Source organism: Sebastes umbrosus, chromosome 6 (assembly GCF_015220745.1).
Source record: "Sebastes umbrosus isolate fSebUmb1 chromosome 6, fSebUmb1.pri, whole genome shotgun sequence".
Lineage (NCBI taxonomy): Eukaryota > Metazoa > Chordata > Actinopteri > Perciformes > Sebastidae > Sebastes > Sebastes umbrosus.
Window position 1 is genome coordinate 11,448,170 of NC_051274.1, and position 20,866 is coordinate 11,469,035.

Genomic DNA, 20,866 nt, shown 5'->3' on the forward strand with positions numbered 1-20,866 from the left:
TATACAATACTTACATAAAGGGTTTAGCTGCCAGTGCTATTCTAACTTCTAACCTCTAGGGGGCACACTTGTCCCTCTACATTGCCAGTAAACTTAATGAGACAGCAACACTTGAGGGACATCTCAGTTTACCAGAGATGGAAGAAGTATTCAGATCCTTTATTTAAAACTAAAAAAGTAGCAACACAACAATGTTGAAATACTCCGCTACAAGTCAAAATCCCGCTTTCAAAATGGTGTTTAAGTAAAAGTACAGAAGTGTTGTCAGCAAAATGTACTCAAAGGTAGGGTTGGTAAAGTTTTTAGAAAAAAAATGTGTTAGTTTAAATTCTCATTACATCAATAACTCAAATGCTCTGACAAAAAAAGGAAAACAAATTGTATCTGTGGCTGTCACAGGACTGTAATAAATCCGTCCAATCATGTCATTTGGCCCGAATGTAATGATTGGGACAGGCTACCTGCCTGCCTGCCTACCTACAGTACCTGCCTGTCTGCCTACAGCACCTGCCTGTCTGCCTACAGTACCTGCCTGTCTGCCTACAGTACCTGCCTGTCTGCCTACAGTACCTGCCTGTCTGCCAGCAATCTTGACATGTCATTGCAGGTTAAACACAGGTGTAGATAATAACCTTAATTATGGCCCTGTTCCATTTAGGTGGGCCAGGGCCCTGATATTGCATGCTGGCTTACTGGATTGACTGTGACACTAAATAGAACGGGACCATAATTAATTTGATCAATTACACACCTGTGTTTACTCTACATGTAAAAATGGTTACTAAGAAGGGCCCATTGCGCTTCACCAGAGTCTTCCACAAGCTGTGAGTACTAACAATAGACATGTTCATTGTTAACGTTCATTATGATGTGTTTATGTTCATAATGATAATTTGGGGGAAGTGGCTTTGGATGGAGGCCTGAAGGAACAGACTGTCAGTGTTGCCAGCTTGGCGACTTTCTCTCTAGATTTAGGGACTTTTGGAGCAAATGCTGCTAGCTACTTTAATTTGAGAAGAGTTGGCAACACTGAGCTGGGTTTTTAGGTTGGATCTTTTTTTTATTTTAAATCTAGTGTACTCTTCGTTTCTCAAGATCACCAACCCTCCCTTAAAGTATCAAAAGTAAAACTACTCATTAAGCAGAATGTGTGTATGTATGTATGTACTGTATGTATGTACATATATAATTTACTTACTGATGTGCGAGCAGAATTTTAATGTTGTAGCTACTTGAGAAGGTTAACTATTTTACACACTAGTAGTTTAATCTATTAAAACATATATTTAATTAGATAATGTGTTTTACATGTGAAATCTTAATTGCAAAGTAACTGTCAAATAGATGTAGTGGAGTAAAAAGTACAATATTTCCCTCTGAAATATAGTGAAGTATAAAGTAGCATTAAATAGAAATACTTGAATAAATACCTCAAAATTGTACTGAAGTACAGCATCAGATCAAATGCAGTTAGTTACATTCCACCAATGCAGCTTATACTACACATTTGAATGTTTGCGAGGCCCAGTTGTTGTTTTTTACTCTACTTAGGCTGTTAGTTAGTACAGTCAATAGCTGCTGTAATTTAAAGAAACGGGTACAAGATGTTTAGAGCACCTCACTGTCGGTCTGTCATTCAACTTCTTTATCAGACGCACAATCTAATTGATTCAAAATAATGAATCAGACAAAAAAATATATTAAGAGTCACATTCATGTTTAAGGATATACATTTAGAGAAGATATCCTTATATGTTTGTTTTTAGCACCGGACTATATTAAGAATACGATGCTAAATAACTGGTTACCTTGACTCATTTTGTAGACCTTGGATACTAAACTTGAGTGAGTTACAAAAGGGCTATATTGGGGGGAAAAGTTGTGTGCGTATGTGTGGGCACTGTAAAGGCAGCCAAATAGCAAAGTGTTTATTGCTTTAACCTCAGAAATCGCTTCATTATGCGCGTCTGTTGACTAACTGTAAATATTTATCAGATCTTATGATCTCGGAGAGGAAGCCTGAGTGGAGGATGATATTTCTGGATGTTCTGAAATGAAACCTAAAGGCGAATAATTGCAGTAGATGATTCGAGCGAGACTGCCCACATAATAATAAATAATGTTTATTGTGTAACACACTTTTCACAGAGAAAAGACAAAAACATCTTGTTTTGGACCAGTGATTGATGACTTTATATAACCTTGATTGTGTGCAGATATCACACACGTGGGTCACTGCTTTCATGCAAGCACTAACTTCACTTTAATCTCATGTTATGTGAGCAGTGAACAGTTTAGCACTAAGTCAATTAACTTATGTAACACTTTATAACTCCCTCAAAATAACTCATTTTTGTTCAGTGGATTTAAATCCTGATTATTTTTTATTTTTGAAGGTTTGTAGATGTGATGAGTTTAAATGTCTTCTATTTGACTTCTTCATGTTAGAGCAGCTTCACTTTCACTCTGAACTATTTTCAGTGACAGATCAGGCTATATAAGGTATTGACCATTTACCTGATCCTGTTAGTGTAATCCCATTGCACGTTCGTTTAGTCGCAATGGATCTTAAGAGCCTGAGACGGTGTTTATTGTTTTGTTTTCTCTCACAGTGGGAATGGGCAGCTTTGTTTTACATCACTTTAATGACATAATTGAAGAAGTAATACTGTATTAACCCCCCCACACACATACAGGCCTGAAATACCCAGGATGGGAACTGGCACCTCTCCAGCTTCCAGTCCGCACTCTGTAGAACTACTTGGTCCGTGCTGGACTTGAACTGGACAATCCAAGTCCGCAAAGACTGAGCTACTGTAGCTAAAGTCAATGTTAATCTCACCAGCAAAAGGTTAAAAATTTCATACTGATCCTGTTGTTTCTCTTGTAAGCTTGTTGGTGATGTAAAGGCTACACGAGTCAGGCCTGGTGTTGGTGTTTTATCAATCTGAATAGACATGACATTGAAGAAGTTCTCAGATCCTTCAGTAAAAGTATCAGTAGGCCTACTACAGTGTATGCTACTTTACAAACCCAGAGTTTTTGGGCATTTCTCACTATTTTCAGAATTTTTACAAACCAAACAATCAATCGATCATTGGAGAAAATAACCGGCAAATGAATCCGTAATGAAAATAATCATTAGTTAATAGTTCAAAATGAGCACCACCTCAACCAACTACAACAATAAAATCAAAGGGACTGTTTGTAACTTCTTCCATGTATAAATCAATCCGGGTCGGTGTCTCATGCGCGCTCGTGCGTGGCTACGCTGTTCAGACAAGACTCCAACACAAACTACACGGAAGCACCAAAACCTCAAAGTTATATCTAGTGAAGCCCGTCTTGTTAAACAGTGTTGGCCGCAGTTGGAGGACGCGGTGGAGACCATAGCTTTGGTCTCCAGGGCCGGAGTCTCTGCTGTACTCTGCTCCTCTGCCTGCTTGCCTTCACTCACAGCTCGCTCCACCTCACGTGCATGAGCGCACACTACACACTGCAGAAGACTTCGTAGCTCTGAGAATATCTAGTGAATGTACAGTGCACGTTCGTGCAGAAATAAATGATGCAGCTCCTCCAGACCAACAGAGGTTTCCCGTGTCTTATGAAGTAACAGGGCGCTGCAGCGAGAAACGTTATCGTCTCCGACCAAAGCTCCGGTGTCTTCACTGTTCCCTGCGGCTGCGGTCGGGAGGCTGAAGGAGGAAAAACCAACACTAGGATCAGCAGTGATTCATGGAGAGACCTTTATCTGGTCAGCTAACATTACTGCCAAGCAGGTGAAATATAGAGTGATATTTTGGTTTTAGCTGACGTGTGTCACCTCACTGTTTTGACGGATGCTCGCTCACATTCAGTTAGCGCGTGTACACGGGCGAGCGCGAGCAACAGGACGCTGACTTTCGTTGACTTAACAGCCGCAGGTGTCGCTGTTACAACCAATTTCTGATTCTTACAAACAGTCCCTTTAATACACAAGTCATAATACTTACACTTGTGCTCGAGTAACATTTTCAATTCAGGACTTGTAACAGAGTACTTTTGCAGTGTGGTATTAGTACTTTACTTAAGTAAAGGATCTGAATACTTCCTCCACCACTAGGGGTATAACAGTATAGAAGTTTATGTGTTTTGATTTAATATTTTGGAATATTTTTGATAATCTGTGCTATCATGCAGAGTAAGTGCATTCCTTTGAGCAACTACTTCCTGCTCTTTGTAACTGTCCTTTAGTGCTGCTCTCTAACTGCATCCTGTGATTCAACATCAAACCTGACACTGTCATTCTAGACGCTGCTGTTTCCTGCAGGCCCGACGCCGTCCCTCCTGATTGAAAAACACTTGACCTCATTCTGGTACCTGAAACGGAGGATGACCATGACAACCTCTTGACCCAGTATCCAAGACAACATGATGAGCCGGTCGAGCTATTGAGATTCTGTCTCTCTATTTACAGCACGTGCCTAAAACTCAGGTAGGCTGCATTTGAAGCTATAAAACTGAACCTGGCAGATAGTCACACGTGATCAACATTGCAGCCTTTTTGATGGCAGATAAAATCATGAGAGGCTGTGTTTATTTTGTCATTAAAACGTGCCTGCGTCAATAGCTGTTCCTTTTTGTTTAGAAATATTTATGGATAATTTATTTTGCATGGCACAAGCAAACTTGTTTAGTGTCCTTGTCCTTTGTGTGCAGTAAACACACGGGCTGAGACGCCCAACTGTCTTCTGTCACTGTCACTTACTGTACGGCTCCATGTGCAGCAAGTGAAATGAGAACCAGATGCAGATTAATCCATAAGCCTGTTAAATGTTGCCACAGAAGACCACGTTGTAGACTGCGACATGCTTAGAGCTTAATGCTGCAGTCATCCCTGTCTGCGGCCCACATGTACTGACATGTGAACACAAGTTTCCAAATACATTTCCTACGACTGTTCAACCAATTTTACCTTACACCTATGGACATAATGGCTTATTGCTCAAAAAGAAAAAAAACTGTGAATGTTTATTAATGTATTACAAGCTTAGTAACTGCATTATTTCCAAATAGAAAGGAGAAACACCATCAATACCTTATTATACAACCTTATTGATTGATCTATAAGTCATTAGTGTTTTGTTGTGGGGTTGTATTCTTATCCATAGTATGTGCATTACTTACAGTAGATGACGGTCGACACGCCCCCAGCGTTGAGAAACAGACAGGAGCACCCACACTATAGCATAGCAATATAGTGCTGTTGACCGGGCCAGCAGCAAAAACGTATTTTAGCCACCTAAAAAAAAAGCTAATCTAAAAAAACAACAATAACCATTTATGTGTACGCTATATTTAGAATATTTTCCAATGGGGAATTGAACTTGAAGTGAAATGTATCCATTTCGTTGGATTCTGCTGGTTTTGGAGAGAGCATTGATAAGTTTCACTTTCAGTTCAGTTTCCCGTCGGAAAGGAGAAGGAAAGGGATGTCTAGTAAGTATTACATTTGAATTACATTGGAAGTTTTTTTCTTTGACAACGTTCAATCAAAATGTGGCTTTTTATACACTAATCAACAGAAAAAGACCTTTTAATGTCAAAGTTAAAACAGATCTCCAATGTAGCCTACTTTCACATAAAATACAAAATACTTGTTTGCAGAAGTATTCAGCCCCTTTAAAGGAGCAGTGTGTAGCATCTGGCGTGCATACCTGAAAAGCCCAGTTTGCTCTGAATGGTCAGCTGGCCCACTGTTATGATTGGTCAACCGAACCAATTTCTTCAGACTCCGCTCCAGCTCCACTCTAACCAGCTTTGTTTGAAGGCGTGCCAAACTAGCTGCTAGGCAAAATGTGTTACTTTGGTGACATCACATTACGAAGGAAAAGGCAGGACTTCAAGCGAGGCGTTTCAGGCAGTTCAGGAGCAGTGTTTCTGTGGGGGAGAGGAACCCCCTTTGGCGTGGACTTTGGGCTTTGTAACTTTGCCGACCTTTTACATGCAGAAAAAAAACTACAGTATATAACACACTAATGAAAAGTGGGAAAAGCACAAAAGCATAATATGTCCTCTTTTAATAGAACTGAAGGCTTTACCAAATACTGACCTGAGGGGGTAAATACAAGTCATTAAAGGGTCTTTTTCTGTTATCAATGTCACAAAAGGCACATTGAATCTACTTTGATTGTTAAAGGGACTGTTTGTAACTTTTTACACTTATAAATCTACCGGGTCGGTTTCCCATGCGCGCTCGCATATGCGCACTCGCGTGTGGCTACGTTGTTCAGACAAGACTCCAACACAAACTACACGGAAGCACCAAAACCACAAAGTTATATCTAGTGAAGCCCGTCTTGCAAAACAGTGTTGGCCGCGGTCGGAGGACACGGGGGAGACCGTAGCTTTGGTCTCCAGGGCCGGAGTCTCTGCTCCTCTGCTCCTCTGCCTGCTTGACTTCACTCCCACACTGCGCTCGTTACTCGCTCCACCTCACGTGCATGCGCGCACACTACACACTGCAGAAGACTTCATAGCTCTGAGAATATCTAGTGAATGTACAGTGGACGTTTGTGCAGAAATAACTGCTGCAGCTCCTCCAGATCAACAGAGGTTCTCCATGTCTTGTGAAGTGACGGGGCTCCGCAGCGAGAAACGTTATTGTCTCCGACCGGCTGCCGGTGTCTTCCCTGTTCCCTCCAGCCGCGGTCGGGAGGCTGAAGCAGGAAAAGCCAACACTAGGATCAGCATTGATTCATGGAGAGACCTTCGTCTGGTCAGCTAACATTACTGCCAAGCAGGTGAAATATAGAGTGATATTGTGGTTTTAGCTGACGTGTGTCGCCTCACTGTTTTGAGCGATGCTCGTTCATGTCTATGTAGAGCGAGCACAAGCGCGAGTCCGACGCTGACTTTCGTTGACTTAACGGCCACAGGTGTCACTGTTAACAAGCAATTTTGAATCTTACAAACAGTCCCTTTAAAAAGTGAAGCAAAAACTTTCAGTTTAATTCATATGTAATACTTTTATAGAAACTGTAATAAATAATAATGTATAGATCAATCAATAACGGTTGTTAAAAAAATCCATTTTGATGGTGTTTATATAAATGTTGTTATATAATGCATTAATACAAATTCAACGTATTATCAGATCCCATCATCTATAAACCCTTTATTATAAAGGGTGCACCATTGCAAAGTGGAACCTGTTGTTGTTAAAGCAATAATCACACTGACCATTCATTTCAAAATGGGAGGTCCACTTCCTATGCTGAGAAAGCCTGCCACACTGGTGTGCGCGTGCGCGTAGCTGCGCATGCGCGTGCACGTGTTGCTGTTTTGAATTAATCGTGTTCAGTTTTGGAAAAAAAAACGCGTCGATCTCTGTGTAAAACCTGTGGCTGCAAGGAAAGATGCGCAGCAGCAGCAACAACAGCAGCAGCAGCAACAGCAACAACAGCAGCAGCAACAACATCAGCATCAGCAGCAGTGAAGTCTCTATGAGCACCTGTGACTCTCTCAGCAGCCCCTCCCCTCGGCTCTCTCCATGGATGTAATCTCTGACTTGACAACAGGTATTTGTGAGGTCCCAGACGAAGTAAGCTGTCCAGACCTCGGCAAGCATTTGGCAGGAGAGTCAGAGCAGAGCTCCCACATCGCACTGTCTCTAGGTAAGTAAGTCCTGCTCAATGAATGAATGAATGAAGCTCTTCTTTTATCAAGTGAATCACTTGCATTTTGGATGTTGTTTCATTTTAAACAGCTGTATAGTTTCTCAGCTCAGAACCAGGTAGAGTGTTGCCAGTGTTGGTTTATTTGTATTCTGTGCGTAATTTTTGGGTTAGTTTTGAGTTTTCTGTGTTTTAACATTCAGCACCATGAGTCCAAAGTTGCTTGTGTTTGACAGCGCTGCTGTTGCTCAGACTGGAGAGCTTTCCTGCGTGCTTCAAGCTTGATCTGAATATCTGATCAGTCGCCTGTTTTGCCGCAGAGTGATTTCTCTCTCTCTCCGTCCGTCCGTCCACAGATGCCGCAGCCAACTTGCATGGTAGAGTAGAGAAGAGAGGCTGCGTAATAACACCATCAGTTACTATCACATCTCTTTGTTTTCTTTGTTATTATCCGGTTATCATCCTTTCATTGATTGGTGTTTTTGCGTAAAGCAAACAAAAAACTGTAAACCTGCAGAAGGGAAGAGTATAAGACACATCTGTAGAATAAAATCATAATAAATCCATAATGTGGAAGGATTTTTGCACGATTAAAAAACAACAACACAGTACCCGCATTGAAATATGTGGATCACTGCTGCAGGGTTTGATCGTGCAAATGCGTTGTGCATGCTGCTTGTTTGTTTTGAACATATTCTCCAGCATCCAGTGGGTTTCTCTGCATGTGTCAGATCCAGCTGGGTCCTCTGCATGAGCTACTCTGCTAAATAACAACACTGTGTGGGGGGAGAGCCATGAGAACAATGGGGGAGAAAAAGCTGCTGTGTGCTGGGAAACACCAGACCCTCAGAGCTCAGCTGTGTATATAGACATTGTTTGACTCAATAGGGATACTCTGAATATAATCTATACATTAGTATGCATTTTGCTGCAACATTTGAGTTCATGTGAGGACAGAAGGATATGAAAGTGGGATTTAAATATCATTTTCCCCTCATCTGTTGCTCATAGATTCTTATGTGTTTATACTGTATTTTCAATAAATACCTTCTGCTGTGGTCAGTGGTGGAATGTAGCTATAAGTACATTTTACTCAACTGCTGTACTTAAGTACAAATTTGAGGTACTTGTACTTTTTCCTTTCATGCCACTTTTATACTTCTACTCCACTATACATCTCAGAGGGAAATATTGTACTTTTTTACTTAACTACAAGTATTTGGCAGCTACTTTACAAATTAAGGTTTTTTTGTGGCATTTCCGTCCATGCATGAAGCATAATTCATGTACGGAAGTTCACATTGTATAATGAAAAATGTCGGTTTTGGGGTATTTCCTAATTTCTAGTGTCCTACTTGTGTTAATGCAAATGTATGTTGATGCGTATGAGGATGCATGAGAAATAATTCATAAGCAGAACACAAACACATTTCTCACTATTTTCAGAATTTTTACAAACCAAACAATCGATTAGTGGAGAAAATAATCAGCAGATTAATCCATAATGAAAATAATTATTAGTTAATAATCCAAAATGAACAGGGGGCATTTTTCTACAATACATTGAGTGCTTTGAGTATTTTTACTTACTAATACATTCCCCTGTTTGTACTTACATACTTTTACTGAAGTAACATTGTCAATGCAGGTCTTTTACTTGTAACAGAGTATTTCTACCGTGTGGTATTAGTACTTTTGCTGACGTAAAGGATCTGAATACTTCCTCCACCACTGGCTGTAGTTAAGTGCATTTAAAGTTAAGTTGTTTGAGGCTGTACTCTGGTATATATTTATAGCTGTGACAAGGTCAGGTCTCCAGATCAAGAGTTAATCCCTTATATAAGAGAAAAGAGGGCGGGAACGCAAACTGGGTAACCTGCTCATATAAAGTGCTCCTAATCCTTCTCAGTAACTTCAGTTTTATTGGATAAGTCATTCTTCCTAATGGCAAAAAAAATAAATGTTAATTGTTAGGGCTGGGACGATACGCCTATCCCCCAATTCCATACTTGGGTGCTGATTCGATATGTATTGCGATTTTTAAGTATTGCAATTCGATATTGCGATTTTTGTTAACTTTTTTAACACTAGACCATGGGAAACAGTTGAATCATACACTTCTAGGGACTTTACGTTGGAAAATATATAAATTAATACAGTAAAAATGTTTGATTTTCAGCATGTATGTAGTCAGAGATGTCCTGAAGTCAAATATAAACAGTTAATGTCAGGAATTATTTATAATTTTTTTTCCAGCAAGACATTTCCCTCACAAATTAATAATGATTTAAGCAAAAATTATATAGTATATTGCTCAACATAAGAAATGAATATCACTGTATGGTGATCAGAATTTTGCACAAACTTTTTTTTTGGCAACAGCATTTGATAATTATTTTATTATACACATCTTTTGATAGTGCAGAAAAAAAATCGAGGCAACAGATTCCTGTTACTTTTCTCCTTGTTTGACATATCTGACAGATTATTTACAGTATCATTTGGCCCTGGTCCAGTCTGGGCCAGGCTTGGCACTGCTTCAGGCCTTCCTGTGTGCTAGTTTCGGCACAGATTAGTTGCTCTAACCTCTTGTCAGCCAGACAAAGACACATGTCGATCTCATTTGTTCGTCTCGTTGTCCTGCAGACAGTCTGAGCAGCGCGGCAGACAACCTTCACACCTGCTATATCATGACTCCTCAATAATCCCAGAGGGCTTTCCTGTTTATGATTATGATTATGAACATGAGTGAGTCTGGACAGTAAATCGGGATTATAACAGAAGTTACTCACCTGGAGGAAACGGGGTCACGGTGGCACTTCAGTGTTGACACATCTTTCCTTTTCTTCTCTTTCTGAAAGAAATCCCTGTTGAAGCGTCTGCAGACATGGGTCGTCACGAGGCCGAACCCGTATGGAAGAAGGTCACTGAAAACATCCAGGATGTTTTTGACTTCATGGAGGAGTTGGGATCGTAAGTACATTCTACTCAATGTGAGATAGCACTGTTTCTTTACATACAGTACAAACAAAGAAAAGATCAAAGAAATCCTAATATTTATTGAGCTACAGCTTTAAATTTCCTGTTCAGTTTTTGTTAGGGATGCACTGATACCGGATTGGATATCTGGCTGATACTGACTCAAACAGTTGGATCGGGTATCGGTGACAATGGGGCCGATCTATCTAATTCACTTCTATGTTTGAATACTATATACATTATATACTGGAATTTTAATTCCTGTCTAAGTTTTGACCATTTTTTTGCTGTATTAAAAAGGTTTAAAAAGGAATTGCAATTCCTGTTAATTTTGAAGATTTTTTCCAAGTTGCTGGTGTACGATTTATTATTTCAATAATAAATAATAATTCAGTAAATGTATATCTCTGTATTTATTTGATACATTTTGTTTTACAAAGTTAGGAAAGTAATGTTAAAGTCAAGCCTGATGTTGCCTTACACATAAAAGAATGATCCCAGTCACGTCCACAGAGTGAGGCAAACAGTTTATTAATTAAACACTGGTATCAGATCGGTACTCTGTATCAGTCGATACCCAAAGCCCAGGTATCGCTATCGGGACTGGAAAAAGTCTGATCGGTGCATCCCTAGTTTTTGTATAAACTGTATATAACCGTATAAACTTTAGTCATATTGAGGGCAACTATACAGTAAAAACTTGTCTTGACTGGCACATGGCGTGATTATAGGCTATAGACAGATTACTGGTTTGATAGGATTGACGAGGGGAGGCCTACTTTACTGAGGTCTTAGACAACAAGACGCTATGGCTGTTAGAGCGGGTTAGTCAGTCTGGCTTTCCTGATGGTGACTGGCTGAGAGTCATCTTAGCAGATCATTCACAAATATCCCACACAAATAACTATATTATTTTTTCTGAAGTCTCATTGAACTCTACTTAAAAAAAAGAAGAAATATATATTAAAAACAATTTTAAAATCTGGTTAGAAAACAAGTAGAGCTGCAACATTCAGTAAAAAAATAATCAAAACCTATTTCGATAACTTAATAATTATTAGGGATGCACCGATCAGAATTTTTTCAGTCCCAATACCGATAGTGATACCTGGGCTTTGGGTATCGGCCAATAACGAGTACCGATCCGTTAAAATGACCGAATATAATGTATATAGTATATAAACAAAAAATTGAATTGAATAGATCGGCCCCATTGTCCCTGATACTCGATCCAGCTATTAGAGTCAGTATCGGCCCGATATACGATCCGCTATTGGTATCAGTGCATCTCTAATAATTATTTAGGTAATTTTATGCATAATATTTTCTGGTAAGTCTTTGCTGCTTCTCTTCTTTGATAATAAACTGAATGTCTTTGTTTTTTGACAAAACAAAACATTTAATAACATCACATTTAGCTTTAGGAAAGTGTGATGGACATTTTTTCACTATTTTCTGACATTTTATAGACATAACAAATAATCGATGAATCAATAAAATAATGAACTGATTAATCGATAATGACATTTATGTTTAGTTGCAGCTCAAAAAGCTAAGACAATGATATTGACCTCAGAGTTCACCTGCAGTCATTTTAAATAACAACCACGAAGATAATGTTTTACTGTATTCTGTGCACACACTCGGCTAATAGTCTTGACCTAATTTCTATGAGGTCAACACTGATCATCAGCAGGTCTTCTAGCACTCTAGAGTATTTAGCTAGTGGCTGCAGCTCTCTGATGTGCTGTCCTCCATGGAGGACAGCACATCAGAGGCCAACAGTAAATAAAGGTGCGATCGAGCGACTGCTGCCGTCATCAGCGTGTTTCGGGAAAAACAGAACGGATCCGTGCTGAGGGTCAAGGAGGCTGCCGAAGGGTTTTCAGCGGTGATTGGACTGTGAGGGAGGCGAGGCCCTCCTGAGTATAGGACATGATGTAATAATATGTGGCCCAATTAGTTTGCAGCAATTACATTTATTTCCCCAAACACTTCTGGGAGTTTTATGGAAAAGTGGGCAAAGATGCGTAGATGTGATAAGTTTATTTCTGTAACACCTCATCTAAAGTATTAACAATCAATTTCAAGACAAAATGATGCTTTATAGTTTGCAATAAGCTTAAAGAGGCACACAAAAGCACGTTGAAGCATTACTGTTCCTGTTTGAGCCACTGAGTGAACTCGGTGCTGTTTTGCCCATTCTCCGGTATATATATTTTTGTCTTCCATCACAATAAAAGGAAGAGAATCCAGAAGGGACAGGAGATTGCGTAGCACACCAGATACATCCTTTCCCATTGGGCCTCATCATCCCACGCAGTGTAAACAACATCCTAATGGTTTCCTCGCAATCAGGACGCAGTCTCTTCAGGGGCAAACGCAACTCTCAAAAAGCACAAAGCAATTTCATTAGCGTCATCATCTTTGAATTTCAAGTCCCCAAATTTACACACTCAAGTTAGCGTGCCAGTGATTTCTGATTGCCCTTTTGTCTTTTTGTAAAAAAATAAATAAATAAAATAAGATGCTGTCTGGCATTCATGTTCAGGGCTTGATTGATGATTTCTCTTGAGAGACACAATAAGCTTCGAGGAGATCTGAGGAAGGAAGAAAATGAGCTGTGGTAACCAAGGAGAAATCAATTGAGCAATGGAATGTGAAGGGCTGTGATGATGCTTTGGGGGCAGCTTGTTCCTGTCTGCCTCCCTGAGCCACCGCCATTAGGCAGCGTGTATGAGTGTGTGTTTGCCCTCTACATGTGACATAATACGCTTATTAGAAAACATGCAAAATGGGACATAAAACTGAAAACCGTTATGATTCACTTAGATCCTGGTGTGTCGATCCTCATTAGAGTGCATTTCTTCGTCCTTCAGGGTCACTTCATAGACAGAGTCGGCTGACACCTGTATGCCCACAGCCCTTGACATCTGTCTGTGACCTGGCCTGTATTGTCTCAGCAGGGAGCTTGCTGTTCCCAAGGATCCCCGCCGCACATGCTCTTTGCGCCTAGAGCTCTTGGCCCGCCACTGTCTCTATTGCATCAGGGATAAAGCGCCTAATCCACCTGGAGGAACAACTATTCCTAGACAGCGCTGAAGATAGCCCGGGCAGCACAGAGCAGATAAATAAGCCTCCGACATGTGAATAGTTAAGCCACAGAGATCTTCAGTAGACCCTAATTGAACCCCTTGATATTGCTATTCCTGCCGTGTGTTTATTTTAATTCTGACGAGCTCCAAGAATCTTAATGCCGTTTCCATCCGTGTGACGCAAGTAGGCAAAGAGAGCTAACAGAATGAAACTGTAAAAGCCATAGAAAACAGGAGACATTTTTAACACTTTGAGTGGATTAAATGTTGCTTGTTTCTGTCCGAAGGAAACAAAATCCATCTAGCAGCACCTTAAAAAAGCTCATAATTTGTGGTTTTCACTGGGGAAATAGTGCCACACTATTCTGGTTTTTACACTTTTGGTTTTTGTATATACGGAGTTACTTTTGTGTCTTCATTATGTAATCAAACAGAATAGGTTTGAAAGCAAAACTTTCCACTCTGCAACCAAAAAATAAACTTAAGAGCAAAACTAAAACTATCGTTTTATTGCAAGTAAAATAAAATTGAGATTAAAAATGTAAATCTGAAAGTTTTGTTTGCGATTCCAAAAGTTTTGCTTGCTGTTGAGCTGAATCTTGTGGGCGGGACCTACGCCTACACCAGGTTAAACAAAAGCAAACATAACATACTTGCTATTACTAAGACGGAAATTATGTGAACACACCCACGCATTGATCAGACAAATGGGACTCACACTACGGCACTCTAAATCAATAAGACTTTCATGTATTTCCAAATAAATTAGCCTATCTCTGCTGAAAGAAAGTGACATTTGACCTATCAACAAAATAGAGAAATGGAAGCAAGTAAATATGATCCCTGACTGGCTGAGAAAATTGGTAGACCCACCAAGAGGCCAATATTCTGCTGTTCAGGTCCCCATATGTTATTAGCAATTCTAATAAGAGGGAATACTCATTTCCTCTAAGTGGGGGAGACTTGTTATCTCTTTCTGTGATGTTTCAAAGCAATCAGCGACTGCATCATTAATGTGTGCATTTCAATGTGTGTTAATGAACAGGGGGGCGTTCTCGGAGGTGTTCATGGTGAGGGAGAAGAAGACGGGGAAGTTGAATGCCATGAAGTGCGTGAAGAAGAAACAGAAAATCGACCTCAATCTGGAGAATGAGATCGCCGTGTTGAGAAGGTAATTAACATTTTCATCAGCCCTCAACTTTTATTTCATATTCTCTAAGCAGTCCGTGAAGGCTGGAATCAAATTGATCAGCTTTCTTTTTCGGCTGTTTATGGTGAAAATAATTGTGATTGTGTTATGTTGTTTTCCTAAACAGAATCAAACATGACAATGTGGTCGGGATGGAAGATTTCTATGAAAGTTGTACCCATTACTATCTCATCATGGAGCTGTGAGTTGTTTTTTTTACATTTTTATATTATTATTATCTAATGAGCAGGTTAGCTAATTAAACTGGGATTTCTGATCACATTGTGATGGCAGTGGTGTGTTCTTTTCAGTGTTTCAGGCGGCGAGCTCTTTGACCGGATACTGGACCGGGGGGTGTACTCGGAGAAGGATGCCAGCAGCGTGATCCAGCAGGTGCTGCAGGCCGTTAGCTATCTGCACGAAAACGGCATTGTGCATCGTGACCTCAAGGTATGAATCAGATTATATAACTAGGTCACACATTTACATAGGCTGAAGCATAAAGGTGGAATGTTAGTGTTTTTACTTTAGTACACTTTTGGGATCAAGCCACATTACAGGATCTTATCTTAAATGGTCAAGTATTTATATTACATTTGATTACTTTTTATTTATCTGATATACTGTAGTATGCTTAAGTTGCTGCTTTAGAATAATTTACAAAGTATAAACAATTTTATGCATCCTCAGAGTTTAGATAACCTGATTTATGGAGTAGCTTAACCATCTACAAACCACCTATCACAATCCATCCATCAATACTTCTATACTTGATTATCCTTTTCAGTAATGCTGGGGCTATTAAAACACTTGATGAAAAGATATTTTAATACAAAAGTTCTTGAGAATGATAACTTTTACTTTTAATGCTTAAAGAAATAGTTCAACAGGGTTATATGCTGGATTATGTCTTTCTCTGTAGCTTCATATTTACCGCATAGACATGAGAGTGGTATTGTTCATCTCATCAAACTCGGCAAGAAAGCAAATTAGCTTCTTAGCTGCCAATCTTAGGATGGCAGCTCCCGTATCCGGGTTATTTTGGCTTCACTTTTGTGCAGTGAGAGGAAGTGGAGACGCGTCGTCCATCTATATATACAGTCTATATGCTACCAACCCACAAACTGGGAAATAAGACAACCCAGTCAACAACCCATTCAGATTTTACTCGCCTTGTGATATAATGTTAAAAAAACACATTATTTTCCTCATACAGCATGTAAACATGTTCCAGTAGAAACCTAAAATACAAGTATGAACCTAAAGATGAGCGTGATATGTCCCCATTAAGAATTTGTTCCACCACAGGCGAAGAAACACTCTGAGATGTTCTTCATTGAGGACATCAGTGTGTGAAGAGCTCTCTTGTGTGTTTTGTCCCTGTTCAGCCAGAGAACATCCTGTACTACAGCCCCGATGAGGACTCCAAGATCATGATCAGCGACTTTGGCCTCTCTAAGATGGTAGACGATGACATCATGTCAACAGCTTGTGGCACCCCGGGATACGTAGGTAAGGAGACATGTCTGTCTAATGAATGATGTATGGACACTTACTAAGTTGGGGGGCTTAAGTAGGTCAGATAAATATAAGACACACAGGGTGTGTCACACTAAGACAGACAATATGTAATATTTATACCTGTGTTTCTCTACATACAGGCCTATTTAAAGCAATCATTGGCATAACTTGGACATTTTCTCCTCACTTTCAGCTCCTGAAGTTTTGGCACAGAAGCCCTACAGCAAGGCAGTGGACTGCTGGTCTATTGGAGTTATCACCTACATCTTGTAAGTATAAAAGCCACGGTGATTGTGTGCACGCATCAGTAGGCTCCGACAGAGAGAGGGAAGCAAAATATAGTCTCTTAAGATTGTAAATCAGCTCCAGGTTTTTCCTTTCTTAAGTGGATTTTCAGATTAAAAGCCCTCTGCTTGTCATGTACAGTATGTGACTCATCAGTGGCATGACACAGTTACCTAAATACAGACTAATGTTGCAGTGGTTGAGCCATAGCACCACCTACTGAGCATCTACTATGCATACTGTTTACCTGCACAACTTAGTATGTAAATGTGTGTCGAACATTTCATTAGTGCTTCTTTTTTTTCCAACACTAATAAATGCTCCTGTTTCAGACTCTGTGGATATCCCCCTTTTTATGAAGAAAGTGAGACAAGACTGTTCTCCAAGATCATGAAGGCGCAGTATGAGTTTGACTCGCCCTTCTGGGATGACATTTCTGAATCTGGTAATTACACTGAGACATAATATACACAGCCTGCTGCAGCTGCTTTATTCCTCCATACAGCCCCAGCCCTAACATGTGTGTGTGTGTGTGTCACCTTTTGATCTGCAGCTAAAGATTTCATCCGTAACATGATGCAGAAGAATCCCAGCATGCGCTACTCTACTGACCTCGCGCTCAGACATCCCTGGTGAGTGTCAGTCGTCAGCCTGGGTGGATTTTAAAACTAATATTGGTTATAATGCTTTAAATTAAACACTTAACAGTGTTCAGTTGTCTCATCTTTTTACCCTTAAAATCATCAAGTATAGTTGCATTTCTTGAGCAGTTAGACTGTTCTTTTCACAGTAAAATGTCTATAGGCAGGCTACTGTACCATAGTTAAAAAAAACATGTTGCCGGCCTGGAGGGAATTTCTTCAAATTTGGCACAAACGAAGCAATATTTATTTTCATGTCTTGAAAGTTATATGAATCTAAAAGATTTCATTATGAGTTAGTACTGCTTTGAACTGTGCATTTGTAATCCCAAATTGCAGTTATATCTCTCCTGGGACAAGGGACAGTGAAAGAAATTGTATTATAATCCTTATATTTATCAAATTGTCATGACACAACAAGCTAAAGAAACAGGTATGACGTACAGGAGTGTGTTAGGTCACCCAAATGAGTTGGGATTAACATCTACCTTGAAATATATTTAAGTGTTCCGTTGCGTCATCTGTTTTCCAGGATTATCGGGAAGACGGCCCGGAGTCAGGACATTTACTATTCCGTCAGCGTTCAGATCCAAAAGAACTTTGCCAAGTCCAAGTGGAAGGTTAGTCCTTGCTGATTTCTTGGCTTTGATGTGGTAACCTCATTGAGGACCTGCAGTTTATAGTAGATTAATCGGATGCTTACCTAAGTCCTTCCTGATTAAGGTCAGTTTAATAAGATAGGCCTTATATAACTGATGGATGATGTAGGGCTTTTACTGTCAGGGGATCCACTTGAAAAAATGATTCTAAAACATGAATCAATTGTCTGGACAGTCTAGTGTATGCTCCAATTTGGTGTTGCAGAAGCATTGTCTCAGTCTCTATCTTCCACACATCATCATTGATAAACAGTTAAAGTGAAGCTATGTGTAGCCTATATGGCTCTCAGATCTCTTTTTGAGCTTCTCGTCTATGTTTACTTCACAGCAAGCCTACAATGCTACAGTAGCCATCAACCACATGAAGAAACTGCAGCTGGCCCACTCAGAGCTGGCCCTGAGGCAGGCCAACATCCCAGACATCAAGGTGGTCGACATGTCCTCCCCAAAGAAAAGCCACAAACGTCTTGATCCAGACAAATTTGACCCCAAGTTGAAAGAGACCAACGGGAAAGTAAACGGGACGATTCACATGTCCCTGCCCACGAGCCCCATTGAACTAAAGAGCCATTTTCACACACTGAAAGCCACTCAGAGTCACGCCGGCCCACAACACGCGCCCACTATGGCTGAGCAGGGCAAGAATGTCTACCACTCAGAGCCCGCCAACCTCAACGGGTACGTAACAGTTTCATCGGAATTTTTAATTTGTGATACCACAGCAGGACTGACGCATGATGACACTTTTCTCTTCTACTTTCAGGTACGCTAAAAACCGCAACGGCAAGACTTTACAGACCGGAGTTTGCTCTGTCATGTGAAGGCTGCATGATGTTTACATGGAAACATGCATTTTACTTGGTAGGTTCAAGTGGCACATTTGCACAAAATACAAATATATTTTCGTACAAGTTATAATTGTATCTGAATTACATCATTATTAAAGTGTCATTATCCCAAAAAAAAATCCAGAGATTTGACATATATAAATAAGTGGCAACAATTCAAGTCCCCCTATTTATCATGTATAAGCACTATTTAAACATTTAATAAATGGGTTATAACACACTATAATGTATCTTTAAGCAGATATAAGTGTTTATTAATGTATTAGTCAACAACTATAACTCCTCCTGTTATATAAACAGTTGTTACTATTACAGTATAGTTGTAATAATATAAAATATGTCTTCATAGAAGAAGTTATAATCATTGACCAATACTGTACATTAATAAACACTTAGAAATAAACAACTTTTCCTACTGTGACATGTCAAAATGTCTTCCACGAAAAAGCCTATTCAATCATTACATGGAGTTTGGTGATGTCACATAGTTCCCAACTTCAGCCCGAGTAACTCAAAACACCTGCGTGGGTGTCCTTTAATCACATGCTGGTTGACAATAAGTCAATCTATATTTGACTGTGAGTGTGCTGTGCATGTTTTGTGTCATTTTCAGCTCATTAAAGGCGAATGTGTGTTTGTGCCCTCTGCAGGTCAGTGTTGCCGTGCTGACTCAGCATGCAGCTGTTTTGTGTCAGCGGGTCCCCCGGTGCTGTGAACGAGAAGTGGTTGATCCTCTGACGGACCCAAACGGTCTGCGAGGTCCACGCAGTCAGTGGGGACATTTATGTTTTTGGAAAGAGTGCCTCTGAAGCTTCCTAACAAACACACAGAAACACACAAACGCACACACAGATGCACAAGACTCACTTTAACTCAGATACACAGGATAGACGTCAGTTAAACAGGACAGCTCAGACAGTATTCAAGGGATGGGCTCACTCACCTGCGCTGAATGTCCAGCTCATTGATGGTGAAGCCGCCCCTGACCTCTGACCTCTGATGTCATGAAGGCTTTACATCCCATTTCCTGGTTTTAGTGTCCTCGTTTATTAGCACTGTGGTTACATGTTGTTTAAGAAATTACACACAATACAATATTATTTTACTTCACGTGTAAAATATGATTCTTTAGCAAACCTACATTTGTAAGCGCAATAGAATACATGGAAAACCTGCATGCTTACTGCTTCAAATAAGCCATACTGGTATAATCTATTCTGGTAAATTGTTTCTTACCTTCTTTGTGTTAATTGTTTGTTGTTCTGTTTTATTTTTTTATTTATAAAGTATTTTCTTCCTTTTTAAAAAAAATAAATGATAATGATAAAAAAGAGCTATACAGACAAAAAAAACATAATATATGTTCAAACAAACAAACCAATCATCAACAGTGTAAATGCCACAAGTATATCCATAACTTGCCAACTCAAAGCTCTCACGTCATCAACCTGCTAGAATATAAAATGTCATCTATATTCACTGTAATGGATGTTTCTCCACTTACTGTAAGTGGTTCATTCAATGTGGCTTTGTGTTGATGCATTCAACGGATATTGATCTAGTCCATGTATTATGATGGGATCCCTGTATGCTCATAAATAAAGCCTGTACAGAATCTGCAGTGGTTTCGCTGTCATTTTATTTATCTTAATTCTCTCTCTTTCTTCTTAGAAAAAATAACTCCACACCAACCATTGAAAATATATAACTAATACATAGAATGGAATAATTATAGTAAATTTATAGTAAAATTATATCAAGCTATTGCCACTATGGCACATGATGGTATTTTACAAATTAAAACATATATAAATATCCATACATGTACCATTACTCATGCAAATACTTGGAAAGATAAATGGAAAATTATCAACAGATCTTTTTTAACCCCAAAACAAAAACCGCAACTAAAAGTATTTACATCATGTCCCAGGCTGACGAACCTTTGGACTGAGGTTTTTCTTACTGTAAATCATTTTTGGAGATTTTCCTTG

At 39.6% G+C, this 20,866-nt stretch overlaps 1 protein-coding gene across 6 annotated transcripts; it reads left to right on the forward strand.

Moving 5' to 3' along the window:
• The first annotated feature begins 674 nt into the window (after positions 1-674).
• Positions 675-20,493, forward strand: camk1gb (calcium/calmodulin-dependent protein kinase IGb). Of its 6 annotated transcripts, none has more exons than XM_037771912.1 (16): positions 675-824; positions 4,291-4,355; positions 4,457-4,474; positions 7,508-7,655; positions 10,517-10,628; positions 14,775-14,900; positions 15,046-15,120; positions 15,230-15,368; positions 16,307-16,430; positions 16,633-16,708; positions 17,057-17,169; positions 17,278-17,356; positions 17,898-17,985; positions 18,353-18,702; positions 18,788-18,885; positions 19,523-20,493. In XM_037771912.1, exons 4-15 carry the CDS (start codon positions 7,532-7,534, stop codon positions 18,843-18,845), a joined length of 1,464 nt encoding a protein of 487 aa, XP_037627840.1. In that variant the 5' UTR covers positions 675-824; positions 4,291-4,355; positions 4,457-4,474; positions 7,508-7,531; the 3' UTR covers positions 18,846-18,885; positions 19,523-20,493. The 6 variants fall into 6 exon arrangements, with proteins under 6 accessions (XP_037627840.1, XP_037627841.1, XP_037627837.1 ...); XM_037771913.1 differs by having other exon boundaries at positions 7,511-7,655; XM_037771909.1 differs by having other exon boundaries at positions 4,291-4,474.
• The last annotated feature ends 373 nt before the right edge of the window (positions 20,494-20,866 follow it).